At 47.9% G+C, this 20,559-nt stretch overlaps 7 protein-coding genes across 7 annotated transcripts; 4 read left to right on the plus strand and 3 right to left on the minus strand.

The window, feature by feature from the left end:
* On the plus strand, positions 1-2,203 carry HOL1_0 (Protein HOL1; the record flags this gene model as incomplete). Its single annotated transcript, XM_031145420.1, has 9 exons — positions 1-46; positions 97-236; positions 290-685; positions 743-846; positions 996-1,683; positions 1,743-1,797; positions 1,845-1,888; positions 1,956-2,079; positions 2,133-2,203. 9 exons carry the CDS (start codon positions 1-3, stop codon positions 2,201-2,203), a joined length of 1,668 nt encoding a protein of 555 aa, XP_031009272.1.
* Positions 2,204-2,956: 753 nt separating this feature from the next.
* Positions 2,957-3,887, plus strand: pmm1 (Phosphomannomutase; the record flags this gene model as incomplete). The annotated part of the gene is made up of 3 exons (XM_031145421.1): positions 2,957-3,058; positions 3,107-3,570; positions 3,635-3,887. The coding sequence occupies 3 exons, from the start codon at positions 2,957-2,959 to the stop codon at positions 3,885-3,887; spliced, it is 819 nt and encodes a 272-aa protein (XP_031009273.1).
* A 1,103-nt stretch (positions 3,888-4,990) lies between these two features.
* Positions 4,991-6,393, minus strand: mri1 (Methylthioribose-1-phosphate isomerase; the record flags this gene model as incomplete). The annotated part of the gene is made up of 2 exons (XM_031145422.1): positions 4,991-5,723; positions 5,825-6,393. 2 exons carry the CDS (start codon positions 6,391-6,393, stop codon positions 4,991-4,993), a joined length of 1,302 nt encoding a protein of 433 aa, XP_031009228.1.
* A 1,349-nt stretch (positions 6,394-7,742) lies between these two features.
* On the minus strand, positions 7,743-9,409 carry HMG20A (High mobility group protein 20A; the record flags this gene model as incomplete). The annotated part of the gene is made up of 3 exons (XM_031145423.1): positions 7,743-7,966; positions 8,039-8,734; positions 8,788-9,409. The coding sequence occupies 3 exons, from the start codon at positions 9,407-9,409 to the stop codon at positions 7,743-7,745; spliced, it is 1,542 nt and encodes a 513-aa protein (XP_031009227.1).
* Positions 9,410-12,068: 2,659 nt separating this feature from the next.
* On the plus strand, positions 12,069-12,783 carry LHYA1_G000432 (uncharacterized protein; the record flags this gene model as incomplete). The annotated part of the gene is made up of 3 exons (XM_031145424.1): positions 12,069-12,152; positions 12,290-12,309; positions 12,582-12,783. The coding sequence occupies 3 exons, from the start codon at positions 12,069-12,071 to the stop codon at positions 12,781-12,783; spliced, it is 306 nt and encodes a 101-aa protein (XP_031009230.1).
* Positions 12,784-13,328: 545 nt separating this feature from the next.
* cdc18 (Cell division control protein) lies at positions 13,329-15,312 on the minus strand (the record flags this gene model as incomplete). The annotated part of the gene is made up of 3 exons (XM_031145425.1): positions 13,329-14,932; positions 14,980-15,235; positions 15,301-15,312. 3 exons carry the CDS (start codon positions 15,310-15,312, stop codon positions 13,329-13,331), a joined length of 1,872 nt encoding a protein of 623 aa, XP_031009229.1.
* A 1,087-nt stretch (positions 15,313-16,399) lies between these two features.
* Positions 16,400-20,292, plus strand: YGR266W_1 (Uncharacterized protein; the record flags this gene model as incomplete). Its single annotated transcript, XM_031145426.1, has 4 exons — positions 16,400-17,165; positions 17,346-19,035; positions 19,085-19,773; positions 19,826-20,292. The coding sequence occupies 4 exons, from the start codon at positions 16,400-16,402 to the stop codon at positions 20,290-20,292; spliced, it is 3,612 nt and encodes a 1,203-aa protein (XP_031009224.1).
* Between the last annotated feature and the right edge of the window lie 267 nt (positions 20,293-20,559).

Consider the following 20,559-nt stretch of genomic DNA (forward strand, 5'->3'; position numbering starts at 1 on the left):
ATGGGTCTATGGATCTTAGAGACCAAGACGCTAGAGCATGTCCCTGGTAAGTCGAATAAGATGGAAGCTGGAGACGTTTTCATTGACAACGTCTAGGAACTTCGAAGTACTTCGACAACCCTGACAGACCCCAAATTGCGGATGGCTCAGCTGCCGCGGGCTTGAAGTGTGACACTTCCGGCCCAGTTAGTATCATCTTGGTTCCTCAGCCTTCGGATGATCCCAATGATCCACTTGTAGGGCCGACTCTTAGTTGGTATAGATACCTATTGACTAGCTTGTGCTACAGAATTGGCCCTTGTGGAAGCGCGATACCATCCTCTTCATCCTTGCTCTCGTCTCGATATTCGCGACCAGCTGTAGCTCGATTCTCTCCACTAATACTATAACCCTATCGTTAGACTTCGGGCTCCCTTTTACAAAGATTGCGGCTCTTACGGGGTACTTACTTCTCGGAACGGGCGTTGTAGTTGCATTTTGTGTCCCTTCTGCTAGAATATGGGGAAAGCGCCATCTGTTCTTGTTAGGAACTGTGATTATAGTCTTTTCTACTGCATGGGCAGGTGCTACAGCACAAGGGCATAATTATGGATCGCTGGTTGGGGCCAGGTTTTTCCAGGGAATAGGATGTGCTCCGTTTGAGATACTCGTCAACGCTGCGGTTGGAGATCTATACTTCGTTCATGTAAGTCAAGATTCACTTGCACTTCTTGCTTCTGCTACGTACTGACATTTTGTTTAGGAGCGTGGCAAGCGTATGGCACTGGCCAACCTCGCTGTCTTTGGAGGTGCATTCTTCACCCCTATCGTTGTTGGGAAGATCACCCACACCTTAGGATGGGAATGGTAAGTCAATTGATTTCCTATCCTGTCATGCTTCGAGAGGCGTGAGAGGTTTTTATGCAACTTTCAATACATAATTCCTTGGGATGCCTCACGACTCGCGGATTATCCACACCTTGCCAAGAATCATAGCTAATTTCCATCCCTCACAGGTCATTCTATTTCGTTTCTATCTTCACTGGTTTCTGCCTACCTCTCATCTTCTTCTACGTTCCCGAAACCGCCTTCCGTCGTGCCGAGTACCTCAATACAGATTTAGCGTCTGCGGATCCTACCCGCTTGCATTCAAGTGAGGAAACTTCTGTAGAGAAGAACAGCGTTCGTTGCGAGATCAATGGTCCAGAACTTCATTTCACTGGTGCCGATACAAAAGTCAAAAGTTTCAGAGAAAAGCTAATGCCTTTCAATGGCAGAGTTTCAGACGAGAGCTTCTGGAAACTTGTCTTCAAACCCTTCCCTCTGTTCGCCCACCCAGCCGTATTCTGGGCCTGCCTGACTCAAAGTACCATGATAGGCTGGACGGTCTTCATTGGCATAATAATCGCTGCTATTTTCCTCGGGCCACCTCTCCTCTGGGACGAGGTCAAAACAGGATATGCCTACGCGGGAGCGTTCATTGGTGCCATCCTGGGCTTCCTCTTCGCTGGAGTGTTTGCGGACTGGAGTGCCAAGTACCTAACTCGGAAGAATAACGGTGTTTACGAACCCGAATTTAGAATCATATTGGTAATCCCACAGCTTATCTTTGGATGCACTGGATTGTACCTCTTTGCAGTCACTGCGGCAAATCTCATGGACTATCCCTGGATTTTACCGATCTTTGCATTCGGGTTGCAGGTTGTGAGTTATGCAATATGAGATCAGGTTTGAAGAAGCAGTGCTAACATTTATTTGTACAGGCTGGAATGATCATGGGTACTGTGGGTGCCTCATTATACATTGTCGATGCCCACCGTGAGTAAATCAACCTCATCCCAAGGTCAAAAGCTAATTCTGTCCAGGCGACATCACAATTGAAGCCTTCACATGCACTATCATGTTTAAAGTTCGTCTCCCTACTCCCTACTCCCTACTCCCTATTCCCTTACCCCATTCTACTAACCCAAAGATAGAACTTTTTCGCCTTCGGAATCACCTCGTCAGGCTACGACTGGCTTGTTAAAGCGGGCACATTCAAGGTATTCATGTGGGTCGCCAGCGTTCAGGTCCTCATCTGTTTGCTTAGCATCCCCATGTGTAAGTTTCGCTGAAAGTCTTAAATGCTTACAAATCCTAACATGATGTTATAGATTTGCTCGGGAAACGTAGCCGGAGCTTCTTCCATCGACATGATATCCTGAAGATGTGCAAGTTGAGATGAGGGGTTTACTCGGGGTTGTATAATTGCTGGTACAGCAACTGCTTACATCAATAGCTCTACTTGCTTTGGGAGCGGAAATTTGGAAGTTGTTATCAGAACATGTTCCCCGGAAGGCTGGCTCTTCTTTACAGCGACTGGAAGTTTAGCTGCGACAAAAATCTTATAAGTCGCGAATCAAAATCTAGGAAATACTCGAGCGAGTATCGAAGAATAGATCTGATTGCCCCGTATCTGGCGTGCATTTCGATATCCCAATCAAAAGACTCTGCAACCACATTAAAAGTTGCCTATGACCTATTTGGAGATGCAGGCATAACGGTAGATGAGCATCAGATCCATGTTTCAAGTCTCGGGAATGTTTTATGGGCCGTTTATGTCGCAAGGATGTCTGGAATTGAGATCCAAATATAGGTACTAAATAGTCGTTGATTTGGACGTGAGTAAACGTGGAATGGTCTAATGCTTTTAATATTTTTAAGATTCTAAATTTAGCCAGAAGAAAAAGTGCCAAGAAGACAAAAGATAGATACGTAGTTACGAGTGACTATAGTTACTTATGTTTAACCTTGTAGGTTGACAGGAGGTGGTTGAGCTATCGCGCTAAGCACTTTAAGTAAGCACCACCACGCCTTTAGAACCCTACAAGCGCAGGTACGACCCCTCACCCACCCCCACCACAGATCTTTCTCAACTTTCAATTCCTCCCTCTCATCAACGCCCACCGCACACGGTATATCCTCCACAACCGCCAACATGACCGAAGCAGCATCCGTATACCCACCGCTCGACCAGCGTCCCATCAAAAACACAATCGTGCTCTTCGATGTAGACGACACCCTAACAATCCCCCGGCGTGTAAGCAAAAGAAGAAACAGAGCATATCCAAGCACAGAACCCTAACAGAAAGACCAGACAGCCACGCCGGAGATGCTCGCGCTGCTCTCGGCGCTCCGCCACAAAGTCGCCATCGGATTCGTCGGCGGCTCCGACCTAGCCAAGCAGCAGGAACAGCTGGGCAGCGCCGCGATCCCCGTCACTACCATGTTCGACTTCTGCTTCTCGGAGAACGGGCTCACGGCCTACAAGCTGGGCCTGCCGCTCGCATCACACTCGTTCATCAAGATGGTGGGCGAGGAAAACTACAAGAAGCTGGTTAAGTTCATCTTGCATTACGTCGCGGATCTGGATATCCCCATCAAGAGGGGCACATTTGTGGAGTTCCGGAATGGCATGATTAATGTTAGTCCCATTGGCAGGAATGCGAGTGTGTCAGAGAGGAACGAGTTTAATGCGTATGATGATGTGCATAAGGTCCGCGAGACGTTTGTGGGGATTTTGAGGGAGAAGTTTGCGGATTTGGGGTTGACGTAAGTTACCGTCCCTCCCTAACCCTGGTGTTGGCATATAGTTGCTAATCGGGAATGGAAACAGATATTCCATTGGAGGCCAAATATCATTTGATGTCTTCCCGGATGGCTGGGATAAAAGGTACTGCCTGACACATCTCGAGGCTGAGGCCAAGAAACCGGATGGAATAGAATATACGACTGTTCACTTCTTTGGCGACAAGACATATAAGGGGGGTAACGACTATGAGATCTACTCGGACCCAAGGACTATTGGTCATTCAGTCAAGAATCCCGAGGACACATATGAACAGGTGAAGAAACTCTTCGACCTGTGATTACCTCTTAAGGGGAAGCATGTTTTGAGATAGAATTGTTCATTTATATTATTAGCGCGCTTCGAGCACAATAAACAACGATAAATGATAAACCACACCCATTTGATTATTAATGACTCAATCCTCACTTACTAAATCATAAATAACTATAACGACAACCATAACCTCTCCGCGTCTAACTCATATACATGATAATCCTTCAGATTCGTCTTCTCCCCTCCCAGTCTCACTAAAGGTATCCGAAGCTCCCGGAATAGGAAATCAACTAGAATTTCAAGAAGGCGAAATAAGACGAGTGCAATTACAGTCATTCATGCCACTTCCGAATAAAATCTATATAAGTACCTACCTACACGTAGCAGATATCTGCAGAAAGAACAAGCTCATGATTTCCTTTGCACATTTGCACAAGTCCAACGGCTACTAATTGCTCCCCCCCACGGAAGTGTCGCAGTGCGCTTCAAGTCTAGCCTAGCCTCACAAGCCCACCTGCAGGTTCAAACCATTTTGTCACCCCGGTGTCTTTTTCTATACAAGCACCTGGTTTACAGTATCTGAATCATGTCCTTTCGTGTGCTGCGGTGCTAGCTTTGTTCATCCTTTCGAGGCTAAGGGGACTGGGCGGTGAATGAATGAATGAATGAATGAATGAGCGAGCGAGCGAGCTAAAGGGGTAAGTATGTGAGTGAGTAAGGATAAGTTTCTTGTTAATTACCTTAGGTACTAAGAATATTCGATGTCAAACGGATTTCAGGAATTGAGGGCATGTAATTAAGGTATGAAGCTGCATATATATCGATGGATGTATTGTATTTGACGTGTTTGTCCTCTCGACTGCAGGTTATGGAGACACTTTTTCCATGTCCTTGTTTGAGCTCGAAAAAAAATCTTCTGAGATATACGGGACAGGGTTGAAATCTAGTAATCTGGCCGCGCGCGAGTAGATGCTTGTTAGTGAAGAATGAAGACTTCTTTTTTATCCAAATATATCCCTTTTGTAGTCAAACAACCATCGAGCCTAATATAAACAAGAACTCCATCCCCCATTTTCATCAAGATATCCTGGTTTTTCATTTTTTTTTCATGTCGTCCATTTCGTACCTCTAAACTTCCATAGCAAACTGAGTACCCTCCTCACTAGGCGTCCCAGGAACAGCAGATGATCCATTTGTCTCAGCATCACTCCCATTCGGCACATCTCTTCTCCACCGCTCAGGAATAATATCCTTGAAGTGAAACTCGCCCTTCGAATTCCGCAGCACCTCACCCTTCTCGGTGATTATAGCATCGATCAATTCATGAGGCGTGACGTCGAACGATGGATTCCAGACATCGATCGTTTGGTCTGCAATCGCTACTCGCGCACTCTTGCTCGTATCCACCGTGCCGTCTTTATTCACGATTGCACCAGTGATCTGGGTAAGTTCGCTCTTGGCCCGGTCCTCGATCTTGATCTTGGCGCCGGATTCCGTAGACAAGTCTATGCTGGTCGTGGGAGCCGCGACGACAAATTTAATGCCGTGGTATTTTGCTAGGACGGCGAGTGTGTAAGTGCCGATCTTGTTGGCTGTGTCTCCATTACGGGCCACTCTGTCTGCGCCTACGATGACGGCTGAGATGTTTTTCTCGTTCTTCATGCGTGAGAAGAGGGCGCCGGCCATGGAGTCAGTGATTAGTGTTGCGGGGATTTTCTCAAAGGCCAGTTCGAAGGCTGTGAGGCGCGATCCTTGGTTGTAGGGACGGGTCTCGGTGCAATAGGCGTGCTCGAGGTAGTTCATTTTGTGTAGGCTGCGGATGATACCTAATGCTGTGCCGTGGCCTGACGTTGCGAGAGATCTATTTATGGTTAGCAGTGGAATTCATGAGAGAATCACGCATAGTTCAAACTCCCATGTTCGAAAATAGTCCGAGAAAGATGAATTTCCGTGTGTACATACCCAGTGTTGCAGTGTGTCAAGACGCTCAACTTTCTATATTTCATGTCTGGCGCCCCTTGAGTACCAGGTGGGCTTGTTGTGTAGTACCTAAACTCCTCGGCCTCATCCACAGGTTTAAGAATAGGCATCTCTTGCCGGCGCAGATATTCAGCACCATATCTCCCAATTGATAAGTTTGTATCAAAATCATCTGCCAATATCTTCTCGGCCGTCTCGATGTAGCACAAACGTACATCAGCACACGCAACTGCCTGATCCGATGTACTGCAAACCGAGACAACTTCTTCGGTCTTCGATTTGAGGAGTTTGATGGCATTCGAGAGATCTACAGCCGTTGGTCGACTTCCCATGAGATAATCGAGGCGCTTGCTGATATATGTAGCAGTTTCTTCTTTACGGTGGGCATCTAGACAGATCAGCACAGGCAATAGTAAGTTGCGAGCCATGAATTCACTAACCATCTTTTTTAAACTCCAACTCCACAGCCAGTGCAAGGGCAGCGACGATGGCAATGGCGGGGGCACCTGGTCCATCATCTTAGCTGCTTCACTTGTCCTCACGGCAGACATTGAGATGTACCTCTCACACGCATTGCTTTGATACAATCAAAAGCCTCCTCGCATGTCGTTACATTCTCGTAGACAAACTCGTGCGGCAGCTTCAATTGATCCAGGACTTCGAGTTTGCCCCTCACATACTTGATGGCTTGCAGGCCCTCCATGTTTTAGCCGGGGTATTTATGCAGTAGAAACAGAGTCCAAGATCTAAAGTCTTTGAAGGTTCGGTGGGTAAAATGAAATCCAAAATCTTCAACAATGGGATGCTTTTCTTGAAGTTGCACGGAGTCCCTTGTTCAAAAGCAATGCAAACCTTGATCGTGATATTGTCGCCACGGGAGAAAATCAAAGCTCAGCTCGCCAAACTTTCCCTCACCGCGCTGGCAGAATAACCCCCCACCTTCCTTTTTCGGCCTTCTCCCTCTTCTATGTCATTGCGAACCTCTTTCTCCTACAAATTCTATTTGCTTTCGGAGGCGTGATTCGAGTTTATGATGTTTGAATTCCAAGTGTAGACCTTTGAGTTATAACCTCTTTCCTGGAAAGGTTGTGTTGGATATGCTTTGGTAGGAAAAGGGGAAAATAGTGAAGGAGGGGGAGGGGATTATTCCTTTTTGAGCGGGGGTACGAGATGAGTGTTGCACACGTGGGGGGAAATACGAGTTGTGTCAGTGGGAGAAGCGTCCGTCTACCTACCTAGGTACCTACATAGGAAATAGGTATCTGACACCCAATCAACCATCCTCTAAAAAATATCAAATACCAGTTGAAGTCTTAATGGCTCACGCCTAAGAAAATGTCTACGTGATTTAGGGCTATTTACAATACAAAGTCACTCTAAACAATTCGATGATTTCAAAATAGCTGCAATAGCTACCTAGTACTGAGTATGTACACATGCATTGGTATGAGTTTAATGCCGATTACCCCGCCAATATATCCGGGGCTTCGATGCCAAAAACAGTATCCAACGCCGGAGGAGAGTCCGATGCCGCAGATACAGCCCTCAGATCATCTTCATCATCTTGATATTCCCAGAGGAAGTTTCGGTACGAAATGATGTGACCGATTGTGACAGATTATGGGAGTAAATCAGTAATCTCTATGTACAACTTAGCCGCATGTGCTCAGTACAATACATGCCAATTCGAGGCGGAAATAATATCTGGGGGAATCTAATCATAATGTAGCCAGCAAACGCCAACCAAGCGAACTCCAGGAGCCAGATCCTTTCCATTGGCGCCGTAATCTAGAAGTTCTGCTCTGTGTACGTGGCAGTGAGAAAGTAAGTCTGTCTAGACATTGGACTTGCGCTTTTTCTAGTCACCCATCCCTAAGACTACATGTAGCGGAAACGTATATCAAGTTATGTTCTGCTGATACCTGCTGTTCCGATTGACGATTTCCCCTGCTTTTAAAAGTGCACTAACGGGGTCCAGATTATTGTCGTCATTTGTACTTTGCGATATGAAGTCACGCGAGTTTGTATCAGGCCGCTCTGCATGCCCAATGTTTTGAGGTGATGTTGCAGTGAACCCTCGCATAGGCGCCATTGATGATGGGTGCTCAAAAAATGATGAAATAGCTGCGTTCTTGTTAGCATATCTTTCCAAGGAAATGAAACCTTGAATACAAGGCTATAACTCAGCATACGCACCAATGGGGGATTGCTGGGAACTAAGGCTGGCTGACTGCGGCGATAAAGAAGGTGGCCTTAAGGGTGGAAGCTGGGTTTCATATGACTTCTGGGGGTATAGTGACGGGATAGGTAAAGCTCTCTCGGGGGGCGGCTCCATCGGTGTATGGGGAGTAAAGTATGAACTTGTACTGGCAGAAGAAGCTGATCTGTTTGTTGACTCGGAGGATAACAATGGCGGAGGATGACTTTGTGTGGGAGCTGTACGGTGTGGATGGTGTTGGACCGAGCCAGTAAGAATGGGAGAGTCGGAATTATGAAGGCTTGGGGGACTGGAACGCCGGTCCGAGATACTTGCGAGATGAGAGAGTTTCTGAGGGGCAGGATTGTCCTCACGCTGCACATCTCTCCAGGGCAGCGACTGCTGTGTTCCTCCGTATATGGATTCGCGATAGCCAGGTAGGAAGCTTGGTGAGGAAGTATTTGGCGAGCTCTGGCTGTTCGAGGGACCACCAGCAACATTCAGCTTCGATACACCAGCAGGACTGTAGCCCTCAGCAAGCCATGGGCCATTACTTGGAGTAGCGGATCCAACACGGGCTCGAACAATTGGAATATCTGCGCCATGCTGACTTGCACAACTGCTTGCCGTCCCACTAGATCCATTGCTTACATGTGGCTCAAGTTTTGGGCGTTTTGCAATTTCCAAGTCAGTTACTGAAACCATTAGCAGAAGTCTCTATTGGCAAACGTTAACAGGTGGAACATACCCTGTTGCTGATTTAACTGTCTGGCCTTAAATTCCACCAAGTACTGCGAATAGTCCTTATAGCTGCTCGTTTTTTTGTATTCTGCCAGTTCGTTGTTGTATCTTTCTTTCGCCGAGGACGCTTGTTGCTCATATGGCTCTTTTTCGTCGGGTGAAATATTCTGCCAATTTTCGCCCACAAGCTTCGCTATCTCTGTGAAGGATAAATTTCTTCCTTTAAGATCCTCGCGCATTTTGTTTGAAAATATGACATACGCAGACGGTGGCCTCTCAGGTGCGTTGTCGTCTGGCTTGGGGTGCCTCCTGTACTTCCGCTTCGCCCCATGAGCTGCAACACCTTCCCTCGCATCAGCCTTAGTTGCTCCCGCCTTTTGTTCTTCCGGTTGTCGATCTTCACTTGGTGTATGTCGCGGAGAGGCGAGTGCTCTGTCCGAGGACAATCCTCTTGAATTGGCAATCTTCCTTTGGAGCTTTCTGCGGTGTCCGAGCTTGACACCGAGAGCATCAAAATCAGACTCTGTGATGTCGAGGATCGTATCCCAGGTATCAAAGCCTTGATCGATGAAGTCCTCGAGGTAATGCGAAATCCCCAGCTCGGCAAATATGTCTACCAATTCAGTCATACAGTATGTTGCGTCTGGAGATCGTCCAGGACTTGAAAATGTCGAGTCCAAATGTGTCGAGGTCGCTTTTAGAGAGCCACGCGCTCTCTTGTGAATGTTGCCAATCAGTGTGAAGAGGAAATCCCCGGCCTGCAGGCAATTCGTTTCTCGTTCTGAAATGCTGTCGAATGCGGATGTGGTATGCCGGTGTCGAAGAGCATTTATTATGCCTGCTATTTCTGCTAATTCGCGGATAGCTATACGTATATTGGACCAGAAAAAGATGGTCTTCAAGAATGTGGCGATGATCGAGGATTTGTGTTGGATATGGAATGATGCCTAGTACCGTATCTACAAGCTGCAGCTGGAGAAGAAGACTCGTTCCCGTAGTCGAAGGCTTGGGTGGGAGGGATGGATGGATGGTGAATGTGTTTGCGTTCCAAAATTGAATAGATCGTGAGACGGATATGTGACAATTGTGGCAAGTTCCAGCTTGTAATGTGGCATATGAAGTAGGAAGTCTACGGCATTTAGAGGAGCTGCAGTAGGTTAGGAGATGGGGATATGGTCGTGGAAGATTGAGATGGGCAACTGGCAGGATCACGGTTGATGGCAATGCGTGACAGCGGGGGACCTAGTTGATGTAGATGTAGGTAGATGTAGATCTCGGGGCTAGAGAATTGTATATTGCAGTAGGCCTAAAGTAGCTTTCCGGCAAGTGTACGCGTAGGGATGGGAACGAGGGGAGGCGGATGGGACTTGGTTGGTGTTATTTGGTAGAAAAGAGTAGCAATTCGCCGGATCGTGCCGAAGACCAAAGGAGCAAAAGACAAACAATGCGATGCGATGCGATGCGATGCGATGCTTTATCGCAGAGAAAGGGTAAAAAGGGTAGAAAGAATCGAAAGACGTCCGTGTGCTTCGTCTGGTATGTGTACGTATAAAAAGAAGATAAAATAGAGGGAGGGAAGGTGGAAGGGAGGTGCGATGTGGTGCGGTGCGGTGCGGTGCAGTGATATGATGTAGTTCTACTGTAGCAGGCAGAGAGAGAGGGAGGGAGAGTGAGTGAGTGTGTATGGAGCGTGGAGGTGTTTGACTCGAGTGAGCCGAGTCGAGTCGAGTACCGTAAGGAGTGGAGTGGGAGTGGGCGGGAGTGGGAGTGGAAGTGGAGTACCTTGAGTAGTGTACTGTATGTGTGTGTATTGAAATAAATATAGTATGGTGTTACCTTACTCTTTTTCCTCACTCTCATGCCCATGCCTTTGTACGGAGGACCTCCGTACTCCGTAGAAGCAAATAAGCATCCGCCCTAGGACCAAGGGGGTTAGGGGATAGGCGGCGGAGCACGATCTTGCATGGCATTCTCGATGGCCATGACAGACCAGCAACCTGGAGTGTCCTTCCTAAGCTGCTTCCTTCCAACAGGCGCAGGACGGACGGGCAGAGGGGTACTGTAGAGGGGCAGGGTAAAGAGTGCAAAGGGGGCACTGTAGTCTGTACAGTACAAGTAGACCTCGAGAGAGGATCGGGCTATACAATACATACCTAGGTCCTTAAGAGCGTAGATCTAGTCGCGGAAAAACTGAGTCTGCGAAAGTATAAGAGTACCTACCTAGGTAGGTAAGGTAATCATTGAGGTAATCAGAGTCAGACTACTCTCTCTATCACTCATGTACACTCGTGCTACGGAGATGCGAGCCTCCATTCCCCTACTGTTCCTTCCCAGGTTCTCGGTCGTTATCCGACTTTGAGAATGGAGATCTACCTCCGTGGTGTCTTCTGATCTTTCCCCTTTCCCATTTTCAAAATGCGATGCTGACAGTACCTACTATCCCCCCCCCTTGATAAAGAGCATTTGTGGGTTTCTATACAAGGGGCCTAAGCCAATGATATCAATATACTATCCCCCCCCCTTAATAAAGAGCATTTGTGGGTATTTCTACAAGGGGCCTAAGCCAATGATGTCAATACACCCAGGGCTTAGTGGGACCTTACAAGGACCTTACGGATACCCTTCACGGGCCATTTACAAGGGCTGTAGCCATTCAGTTCTACAGATTTCTACGTATTGTGGGGATTTGACCCACAAATGCTCTTTATTAAGGGGGGGGGGGGGATAGTACGGAGTCAGACGCCGACGCCAGTGCGTGCAGGAATAGCCGAAATATACCCACTTATTATTTGTTGGACAAGAACTCTATGAAAAGAATCCAAGTGTTTAATCAATTCTTCACATAGAGGCGGCACGACTTGGAATACAATCATCGTATTAGTGAACTGAATGACAATGCGCATTCGAGGGTCAAGATCCTCAATCACCAAGGGCAGCGTAGCGGGGATTCTAGATCCCAAACATTTTGGTCTTAAACAAGTCAGGTAATCTATCCATGTATGTCCACGGAGCGTAATTCCTATTTCTTCCAGCATCCAGATTAAGAACCACAAATTCCATCTTTTCCGACGTCCAAATCTTTAACTTGGATCCTATAGTGGCGGCAGGAGAGAGAATTGTCATTTACGTACCGTACCGTTGCACTCCGGATCCTTAATCCGAGCCGATACCACATCACTTATCAACAGTCCAGTCCAGTCCAGCCGCATCATCATACAAATACCACCACGCACAGTCGTTCAGCTGAGTGTGAGAAGAAATCTAGACCGCACCTTACACCTAGGAATAATGGCTTCTTCCTCCTCCTCATCCTCATCGAACCTCCTCCCGACAGATAGTCATGCAGACGATACAGATCTAGATCTAGCAAAGGTACGTGTTAAAGACCCAGCCACTGGAACAGGAGTTGCCTCCGAAGCAATGCGGTGCCGATGACATGTCATGTATAACAACAAATATACCTACATCAACATATTCCTTGCCCCGACTAACCGCTCTTGTATATGTAGGTCTGGGCCGAACTATCAAGGTAAGTTGATTCGTCCGGATCCTTAACATCCAATTCTCGAAATCCTATCCCAAATCCGCATGTCCACCCCGGACCTGCAGCATGCAAAAGTCCAATCCAAAAGAAGACAGACAGACTTAGTTAGCACTTCCACGGCCCATATTCGCGGAACTCGTATCCTTCCCAATCATGCAATCCTCTACCTGCCCGTACATGTACCTTATTCCCGATAATTCCTCTGGTCCTGGTTCTGAAATCTAGACTAACCAAGACCCCGTGCTGATCTGAATCAGGGGCGAAAAGACAGCGCAGGCACTCGAGTCAAATCTCACGAACCTAGAGAAGAAAATCGACACCCTACTTGCAAGCGTAGAGTCCCAGCATAGCGAACAGGCCCGAGACGCAGACGGAGATGGGGGGGCGACTGCCACCGCCACTACAAGTACAGGTGGTGGTGGTGACGACAAGGACAAAGGTGGCAATGGCAAATCTTGATGCTGACGTGGGTATGGAACATGGGATCTGAAAAGAGGCATCGATGATTAGTTCAGAATAACTTCCTGAATCCTTTTACCGCGTATTACTTCACCGCCGACATTTCTAATTCCACGATATGTAATGTCATGTCGTGCGAGCGATTTCAAAGTGGCCTGACAAGTTGGCCCTCATATGATTCTTATTGCTGCTCTACTTTCCTTTTGGACGTCCCCAATATATCTTATGTCTTTCTAAGCTAGAAGAGAACAGCGAAGAAAGGAAAACTAAATCTCGTCTTTTCCGAAAAGCATCACGAGCGTAGGTAGTTCTATTTGCCAGGAGGCGACCCAAAAATTTGTCCACCTCCATGATCCATGCGTCATTTTCACTCAATATTGCTTGGAAAGCCAGCTTTGAAGTTATAGAATTTTCATTACTCCTTCCTATTATCATAATGCCTATCCATATCCATTTGTAGACGTCTTATACAATGATGGGCATGCAAGTCGCTATCTAAACAATGCCCAATGCGACGCTATGCAAAACTACAACTATTCAAACATTCAAAGTCCCTCGCCATTGAGAATACTCTTCAAAATACCAGCACCCAGGCCCTCTACAGCCTGTGCAACCTCTTTTTCTCCAACGCAGCTACCGACTCTCTTTTCATCACCAGTACCCATACCAGAGCCAAACTTCCTCGCTTTCCTGCTTGGAGTGCTTGAGCCCACGAATGAGCCATTTCTCCCGTCAACAGCGCTGATCAAAGACAGTGTTTCCAAGCTCCCAACCACATCTCTGAACTCGGTGCTTGTAAGGGGGTGGAGAATAGAGTCGCGAGTACAGAGTGTACAATAGACGTCATATAATGCTTTGATGGTGGGAGCAACGTTGTTCGATTTCGAAGGCGTTGCCATGACGTTGGCCGCCGCCATCCTTTTCCGCTTCTCCAGGGCCACCAAAGCGCATAAAGCGGCCTTCTGCTGAAGATTGAGAGTCTTGAGTCTTTGGTTTGCTCCGTTTCCAAAGGTTGATGAAGTGATCTTGTTGACATGTGCAATTGACGCTCGTGGAGCAGTCTCGACTGTCAGGGTGGCCAGTGACTGTGCTAGTGACTTCGTGAAAGCCCCTGTTTGGAGACCAACTGGTGATGACAAGTTCACATTTTCCTCGAGTGGTTTCTTGGAAGGACTATTCTGTAGCATTGCTTCTTGCAACGCCTGTTCATGCTTCTGCTTCACTTCTGACTCAATCACTTCAATTGCCCGTCTGCAGATGTCGAATGCTTTTCGAAGATCTCCAGTTTGACTTGAGACTTTTCGAGAGCATAGATCAATGGCTGCTGGATGAAGGAATGGAAGGTAATCTGGCGTGAGACTATCTGCAGTCACGAGTGACTTTAATCGAGTAGTGATTACAGTCTTGATCTGAGCTGCACTGTAAGGAAGGAATGGCAGGAGTTGTGGCTTGAGATTTCGGGCCTTTAATCGTGGTAGGAAGCGGTCCGTTAAATCCAAAGCATTGGCGATTCCGACCAGGATGAGATGTGAGGTTTTCTGTAGAGACCACTCGAACAACTTGTACAGTATTTCCAGATCCAGGGAAAGGACATGATCGATTTCATCCAACGTAACAACGTAGATGTTCTTGGCCTTCTTCCTCGGCGCAAACATTTCTTGGAGGGTCTTGACCTCATCTCCTTCCAGAACCTCCTCGTCGCACAAGCTCTCCAGCAAACTACCATATAGGTCTTTAGACGTTTTCAGACTCATACAATTGACGTATGCCTTCTTCATAACTGGTGACTGCTCGAGATCGCCAGTGACTTCGTTGACCATGGCGCTTTTTCCTGTTCCTGGTGGACCCGAAACATATATACATCCACCGAACGTTTTGGCAACGCGCTCCTGAACGAAACTTGACAATTCTTGTCTCTCAGCCTCTCGCCCAACAAGCCGACCAGGCTCTGAACTCCGCGTAAACAGTTGTCTCGCCTGACTGTATACGGTGGTAATTGAGCCGCCCGGTGTTCCTGGTGTACGTGGGGTTCGTGGAGTGAGGGGTTTGAAAGTGATTGCAACACGATGTCGAGGGGTGACTGGCGCCTTGAACGCGTCCCGGTGACGTGGGGTCTGGGGGGTAGGAGTTTGCACAGGTTTTCTCTCATCTGCTTCATGTCAGCTCAACCCAGAATATCCAAGGATGCGAACTGACCATTATTAAGTTTTGTGACGTGAAATTGTGTTTTCGTCTTGGAAATAGACGAGATGGCGGGCTTGCCGTTCTTGGTTGGTAAAGAATTCGTGAATATTGATGCTGGGCGCTCGTCCAAGCCCATTGACTCGCCATCTTGGGTGTTGTGGCGCGCAGACTGGACGATGAAGGGATTCTCGTTCTCATCATTGAAGATTTCGACGCGAGCTTGCCTTTTGGCTGGTGTGTTTGGCGCTGGCAAAAAGTGAGTTGAGTGCTAGTGGAGAGTTAGAAGGAAGGCGCACCTGAGTTTGTAGAACTTCGAGTCCTTTTCCCGAGTACAACAGATGCCATGGTCGGAGGCTCTTTCTGTGTATTGTAGAACTAAGAAGTGATGGTGATGGTGGTTGAGAGGGAAGGTGGGATTGGGATGCGAATGCAAATGTTGAGTTTTGGGGAAGTTGCACTTTACGCGTCGAAGATTTTGACGCGGTCTCGGTCGCGACGCGATTTAAAGGAAGTGGCTGTGGCTGCTGCGATGCCAGGCCAGGGAGCACGGGCCGTCCCACAAGGAGGCCCTTACAATTTTGCTGTCACAAGTAACAGGCCAATCACGAGTCAGAGTAAAATATGAACACTACAAAGTGTATTTTAATAGAATCATCTACGAGTATCGTACCCAATTTCTCCACCTATTCCAAACTTCCAATCTTCATGCTATTGCTTAGTCTGGCAGAGCACAATGAGTGAGATGTCAGTCAGGCATTCAGTCGTCACTGTACAGTCAGCAAATCGCATCGCTTGCCGGTGGCCGACTTCCCCTCGATATCAATACTGTGACAAGTCAGTTAGTTGCAGCTATTCTATAATATCATCATACTGTCGGCGGTAAGATATCACACACCGATTCTCAGCGCTTGTAGTTACGTACCTCTGTTTGCATCTCCTTCTAGAACCTATCTCCACTGTGCTCTGCTGTAGCCGCCGGGACTTCTGTTCGTGCAGCAAGCGCTGGTCAGCCCCGCCAATAATCTCATCGCAACCCAGAAAACTGGCTTACCCCCTCCAGCTCCGGCGTGTCGCATATTCATCTATCGTGCCTCCAAGAGAACTATCCTGCTGCTGGATAAAATATTCCCTTGATTCGTTTTCCTGTCCTCTTGACCTTTTTGCGCGCAGCCTCATACCTTCCCTCAGTTTGCCCATCCAGACATCTCCTGTACTGAACGCAGGAGGCCTCCATCGCGGTCGCCGATCTCATCTCACCTTGGATCTGATACATTCTCCCCCGCCCTGCTGCTGCCCGCATCGATCTTCTGTGCCTCTCAAGAGATACATACATACAGTAGCTTACCCGTTGAAGCTTCCTATAAATAACACTTCGTGCGTCACTTAGCGAACTGTTCATTGGATCCTCCCAACTTCGTACCTGGCCTCAACCATGGCCGCTCGTCACGGAAAGCCTGATGAGGAGCTTTTCCTTCAAAGACCTTCATCGGGTGGTGGTGACAGTCCCACGGTTGAGCCGTTACGTATTTACAAGCCGAACAGCCCCCAACCATCAAGTTCAGGCCGAGTGAACCATCCTCAGCAACCCTCTAAGCTATCATTTCCTCTACCACCTGGGGCATCGAGTTCCGCGAATTCTCTTCCTTACCCAGACGACGACAACGATAATTACCAAGCCCCCTCTCGAGCTCATCGAGCCCCATACCCCGAAGATCGAAGACCAAATCCAGAAAGCAGATCCGGATCAGCAGCGTCAGGATCCAGTGGCAGGAGGGGCACGAATGATACGGCGCCTCGGCTGAGTCCTATTGAGAAGAGGGCCGGTCCTAGCTTGGCTGAAAGAAGAGGGAAACAACTGCCAGAGAGCCCCGGCCCTGATCTTCCTGACAAGGAGGGGTTGTTTGCTATAAACCCCAAAGTTGGCGCAAGGCGTCCCTCGCAACCGAGCGCAAGCATGTACTCTGGAAATAACCAACATTATTATGCTCCGCCTCCAGTTCCGGATCCATCAGAACTCGATGGCCAGCCAGCAATAAATACGAACTTGGTTGCGCCCACTCCAAAGAACGATATGAATCGGTTTGCCTCTACAGCATCTACATCTACAACTCGTGCAACGCGCGGCTCACCCCCTCCACCAGAGACCCCTATCATAGGCCCGGGAGAACAAGCCGGTGGTGGAATTGAGGCTCGATATGGTAAGTCAAACTCCCAAACATTAAACTTACAATGTTTATGTGAGCTCCAGAGCTGAGAGCTGTGTCGGGAGCCAGGAAAAATGCTCCGCAGTATGTGGGGTTCTGGCTCCTCAGACAGCTCCCTGGCTCTGTAGCTACCTACTTCAAATGAGCTTCTCATCATACTAATTCTTTGACTAGCGGCTGCTGGTATTTCCGGAACGGCTACTTTAAGCAGCCTTCAAGCACAGAATGCGGCAGCTGCCCAGCGGCAGAATCAGTACTCGACTCCTCCTATTCCCCAACTGCCGCAATCCCCAGGGCTGTCTCCAGCTCCTCAAAGTATCCCCAGACCGTGGACGCCAACGGAATCTCCTGACAACCAGCCACATGGGCCCATTCGCGTTTACCAAGGACCAAATGAAGTGACAAATTCCGCATCTCCACCACCACAGCAGGATGGAAGACAAGGCTCTGGAGCGCAGCAAAATGCACTTGAGCAGGACTTCCAACAGGATTTCCAACGCATGCAACTCTCACCTTCTCCTCCACCAGCCTACTCTAGTGTCACTCCAGGATCTAATGGGGCTGCGCGAACTTATCCTAATGAAAAACGTCCTGCTGCGACTCCAGCTGTAGTCCCTGCTGCAATCAACACTGCTCCAAAGCTAAATATTACATCTCCTTTGCAGTCACCTCAGTTACAGCATCCAGGCCACCCAGCTTTCGCAAATGACCCTGTACAGGCTCCTCAACCACAACCACAAACCCAGCAACAAAATGCCCAGCCAGCCCCAGTTCAGCAAGTAGCGAATTCTTCGCCCTTTCAGGGCGCAGGTCCGAGCTCTCCCCCACCGCTTCCAGAAGGTTGGATTGCTCATCTAGACCAAAATTCAGGCCAATATTACTATATTCACCTTCCAACCCAAGCAACTCAATGGGAATTTCCCAAAGGCCCCACCCCACTCAACCATGATATTGCTCCTCTTTCACCTACAACTTCCACCTATGGAAATCCTTTGGCATCACCAGGACTTAGTGCATTTGGCAAGACTCCTCTTAGCTCACCCGGTTTTCCGCCTCATACACCTGGATATGCAGAAAGTATCATGAGCATGGCTTCTCAAACCCCCACGGCAGCGGGATTTTCTGGACCTCCGCCAAGTGCCGGGGTCGATATGTACAAAGTTGCTCCTACCAACGGTGTTTACTTTGGACCGTATCTTCGTTATGTTAATATGGATATGGAAAGAGGTTTGTGGCTGGGTACAATTATGCTGGTCACGGACGCTCCTCAACCCCCAACTATCCACATACATCAAAGTGTTGATTTATCACCAAATCCTCGGCAGCTCAAACCTAACCCAATATTTACGCACCAAAGATGGATTTTCTATCGATATGATGTAGAATTACAGATGGGAGAAGGTCCCAGCGACAAATGGACGTATGCCATAACATCGCACCTAGGCTGTACTCGGTACGAATTCCTAGTTGCTGGTCGGTACGAAACCAACTGGAGATTTATTGCACATTCCGGCAATGATTTTGCTATGAATACGAGCATGACCGAGCGTTCTAAGCTTGGTGGAATTGGGTTTATGTGGAAAGACATTTTACAGAAGAACGTCGAATGTGGTGGCTTCCATGTTCAGCTCGGCCTAGGCGATCAGATATATGGAGACAGATTATGGAAAGAGATTCCGTTGCTGAAGCAATGGCTAGCCATGAGTGGCAAAGACAACCGGCGAAGTGCAGCTTGGACCGCTCGGCATGAGGAAGATGTTTCCCATGCGTATTTCCACTACTACAGCAGTCATTTCGATCAACCGTATCTAAGGGAAGCTTTCGCTCAAATTCCTCACGTCCTGCAGATCGATGACCATGACATGTAAGAAATCAAGCCTCTTCTAGTTTATTGAATACTGACAGCTATCTAGATTTGACGGGTTCGGATCGTATCCAGAGTATATGCAAACGTCTAATATGTTCAAGAATATTGGACGTATTGGCATTGAAATGTATCTTCTGTTTCAACATCATACGACTCTAGAGATTCTTCGGAACGTTAGCACTGATACAGATCTTTTTACAATCACCGGTTCTGGTTGGCATTTCGTCAAGTTCCTTGGGCCTGCAGTTGTGGTTATTGGTCCAGATTGCCGTTCAGAACGTAATCAACGTCAAGTTCTGGCAGGTCCGACTTATCAAGGAATATTCCCAAAGGTTGCGACTCTCCCTCCCAGTGTACAACATTGTATCTGGATGGTTTCAGTACCAGTCATATATCCGCGCCTAGACACCGTTGAAAGTATAGCTCACACGATGGCAACGGGCAAGAAAGCAGTGACTGGAACATACAATTTGCTTGGCAAAGTTACGAGTTCCGTAGCAGGTGTAGTAGGTGGCAAAGACGCTGTGGCATCTGGATTCTCCCAAGTAAAAAAGGCAGTTGGGAAGTCTGGGCTTATGGGAGGAGTTCTCAACACCTTTGGCGACATTGACATTGCTGATGAGCTGCGAGACATGTGGACGCACGAATCGAAAGATCTTGAGAGGACATACTTAATTCGAACTTTGCAAGGAATTGCGCATCAGAAGGGTATCCGCATGACTTTCTTGTCTGGAGGTAAAGAAACCACAACTGTCCCAATGAGTAAAAAACTAACATACGTATTCAGATGTGAATTGCTGCGGTGCCGGTCTAGTACATGATCCAAGCCACCCAAGTGATCACAAAACAATGTATCAAGTCATATCCTCAGCCGTGGTTGCAGCACCTCCTCCATCTTACGTTCTCAAGATGCTACACAACAACAAACCTCTCTACGTCCCAGCAAACGGCCAAAGGACCACCAACCAAGTCTCGGACACCAAGGAAGACATGATGGAAATCTTCCAAACGGATACAAATGGCGGTCCTCGAGAAATGAAGAAGCTAATGGGCAGGAGAAACTACGTCGCCTTTGTAGCATATGACCCGGAAGCGATTGCAGGCACACAATACGCAAACAGTGTGCATAGCGGACAGCAGGGATTGACGAAGCTGAGCCTGGCAGTGGATTTTGTGGTTCAGGGAGATGGCGGCTTCAGCCCACCGACGAAATACGGACCTGTAATTGTGCCGAGTTTGGAATTTGGGAGATAGGGGTGGGACGAGCGGGCGCGGAAATCTAACGGCATGCATATGAATTTTCTTCCGAATGAATATTTGAGATCGATCCATTTGAGCATATTGAAGGGAGTTATTTGGTAGCGTTGGATTTCTCAGCTTTGCGTGCGCCATCATATAAATTCCATGGGAGCGAATAGAAAGACCGCTGATATAATTCGTTTATTTGGTAGTTGACCGAAACCGCACCCATAACTTCATACATAAATGGACACGCGGGCGATAAATCAAAAGATTTGCTTC

Source organism: Lachnellula hyalina (assembly GCF_007821495.1).
Source record: "Lachnellula hyalina strain CBS 185.66 chromosome Unknown contig00007, whole genome shotgun sequence".
In the NCBI taxonomy this organism is placed as follows: Eukaryota; Fungi; Ascomycota; class Leotiomycetes; order Helotiales; family Lachnaceae; genus Lachnellula; species Lachnellula hyalina.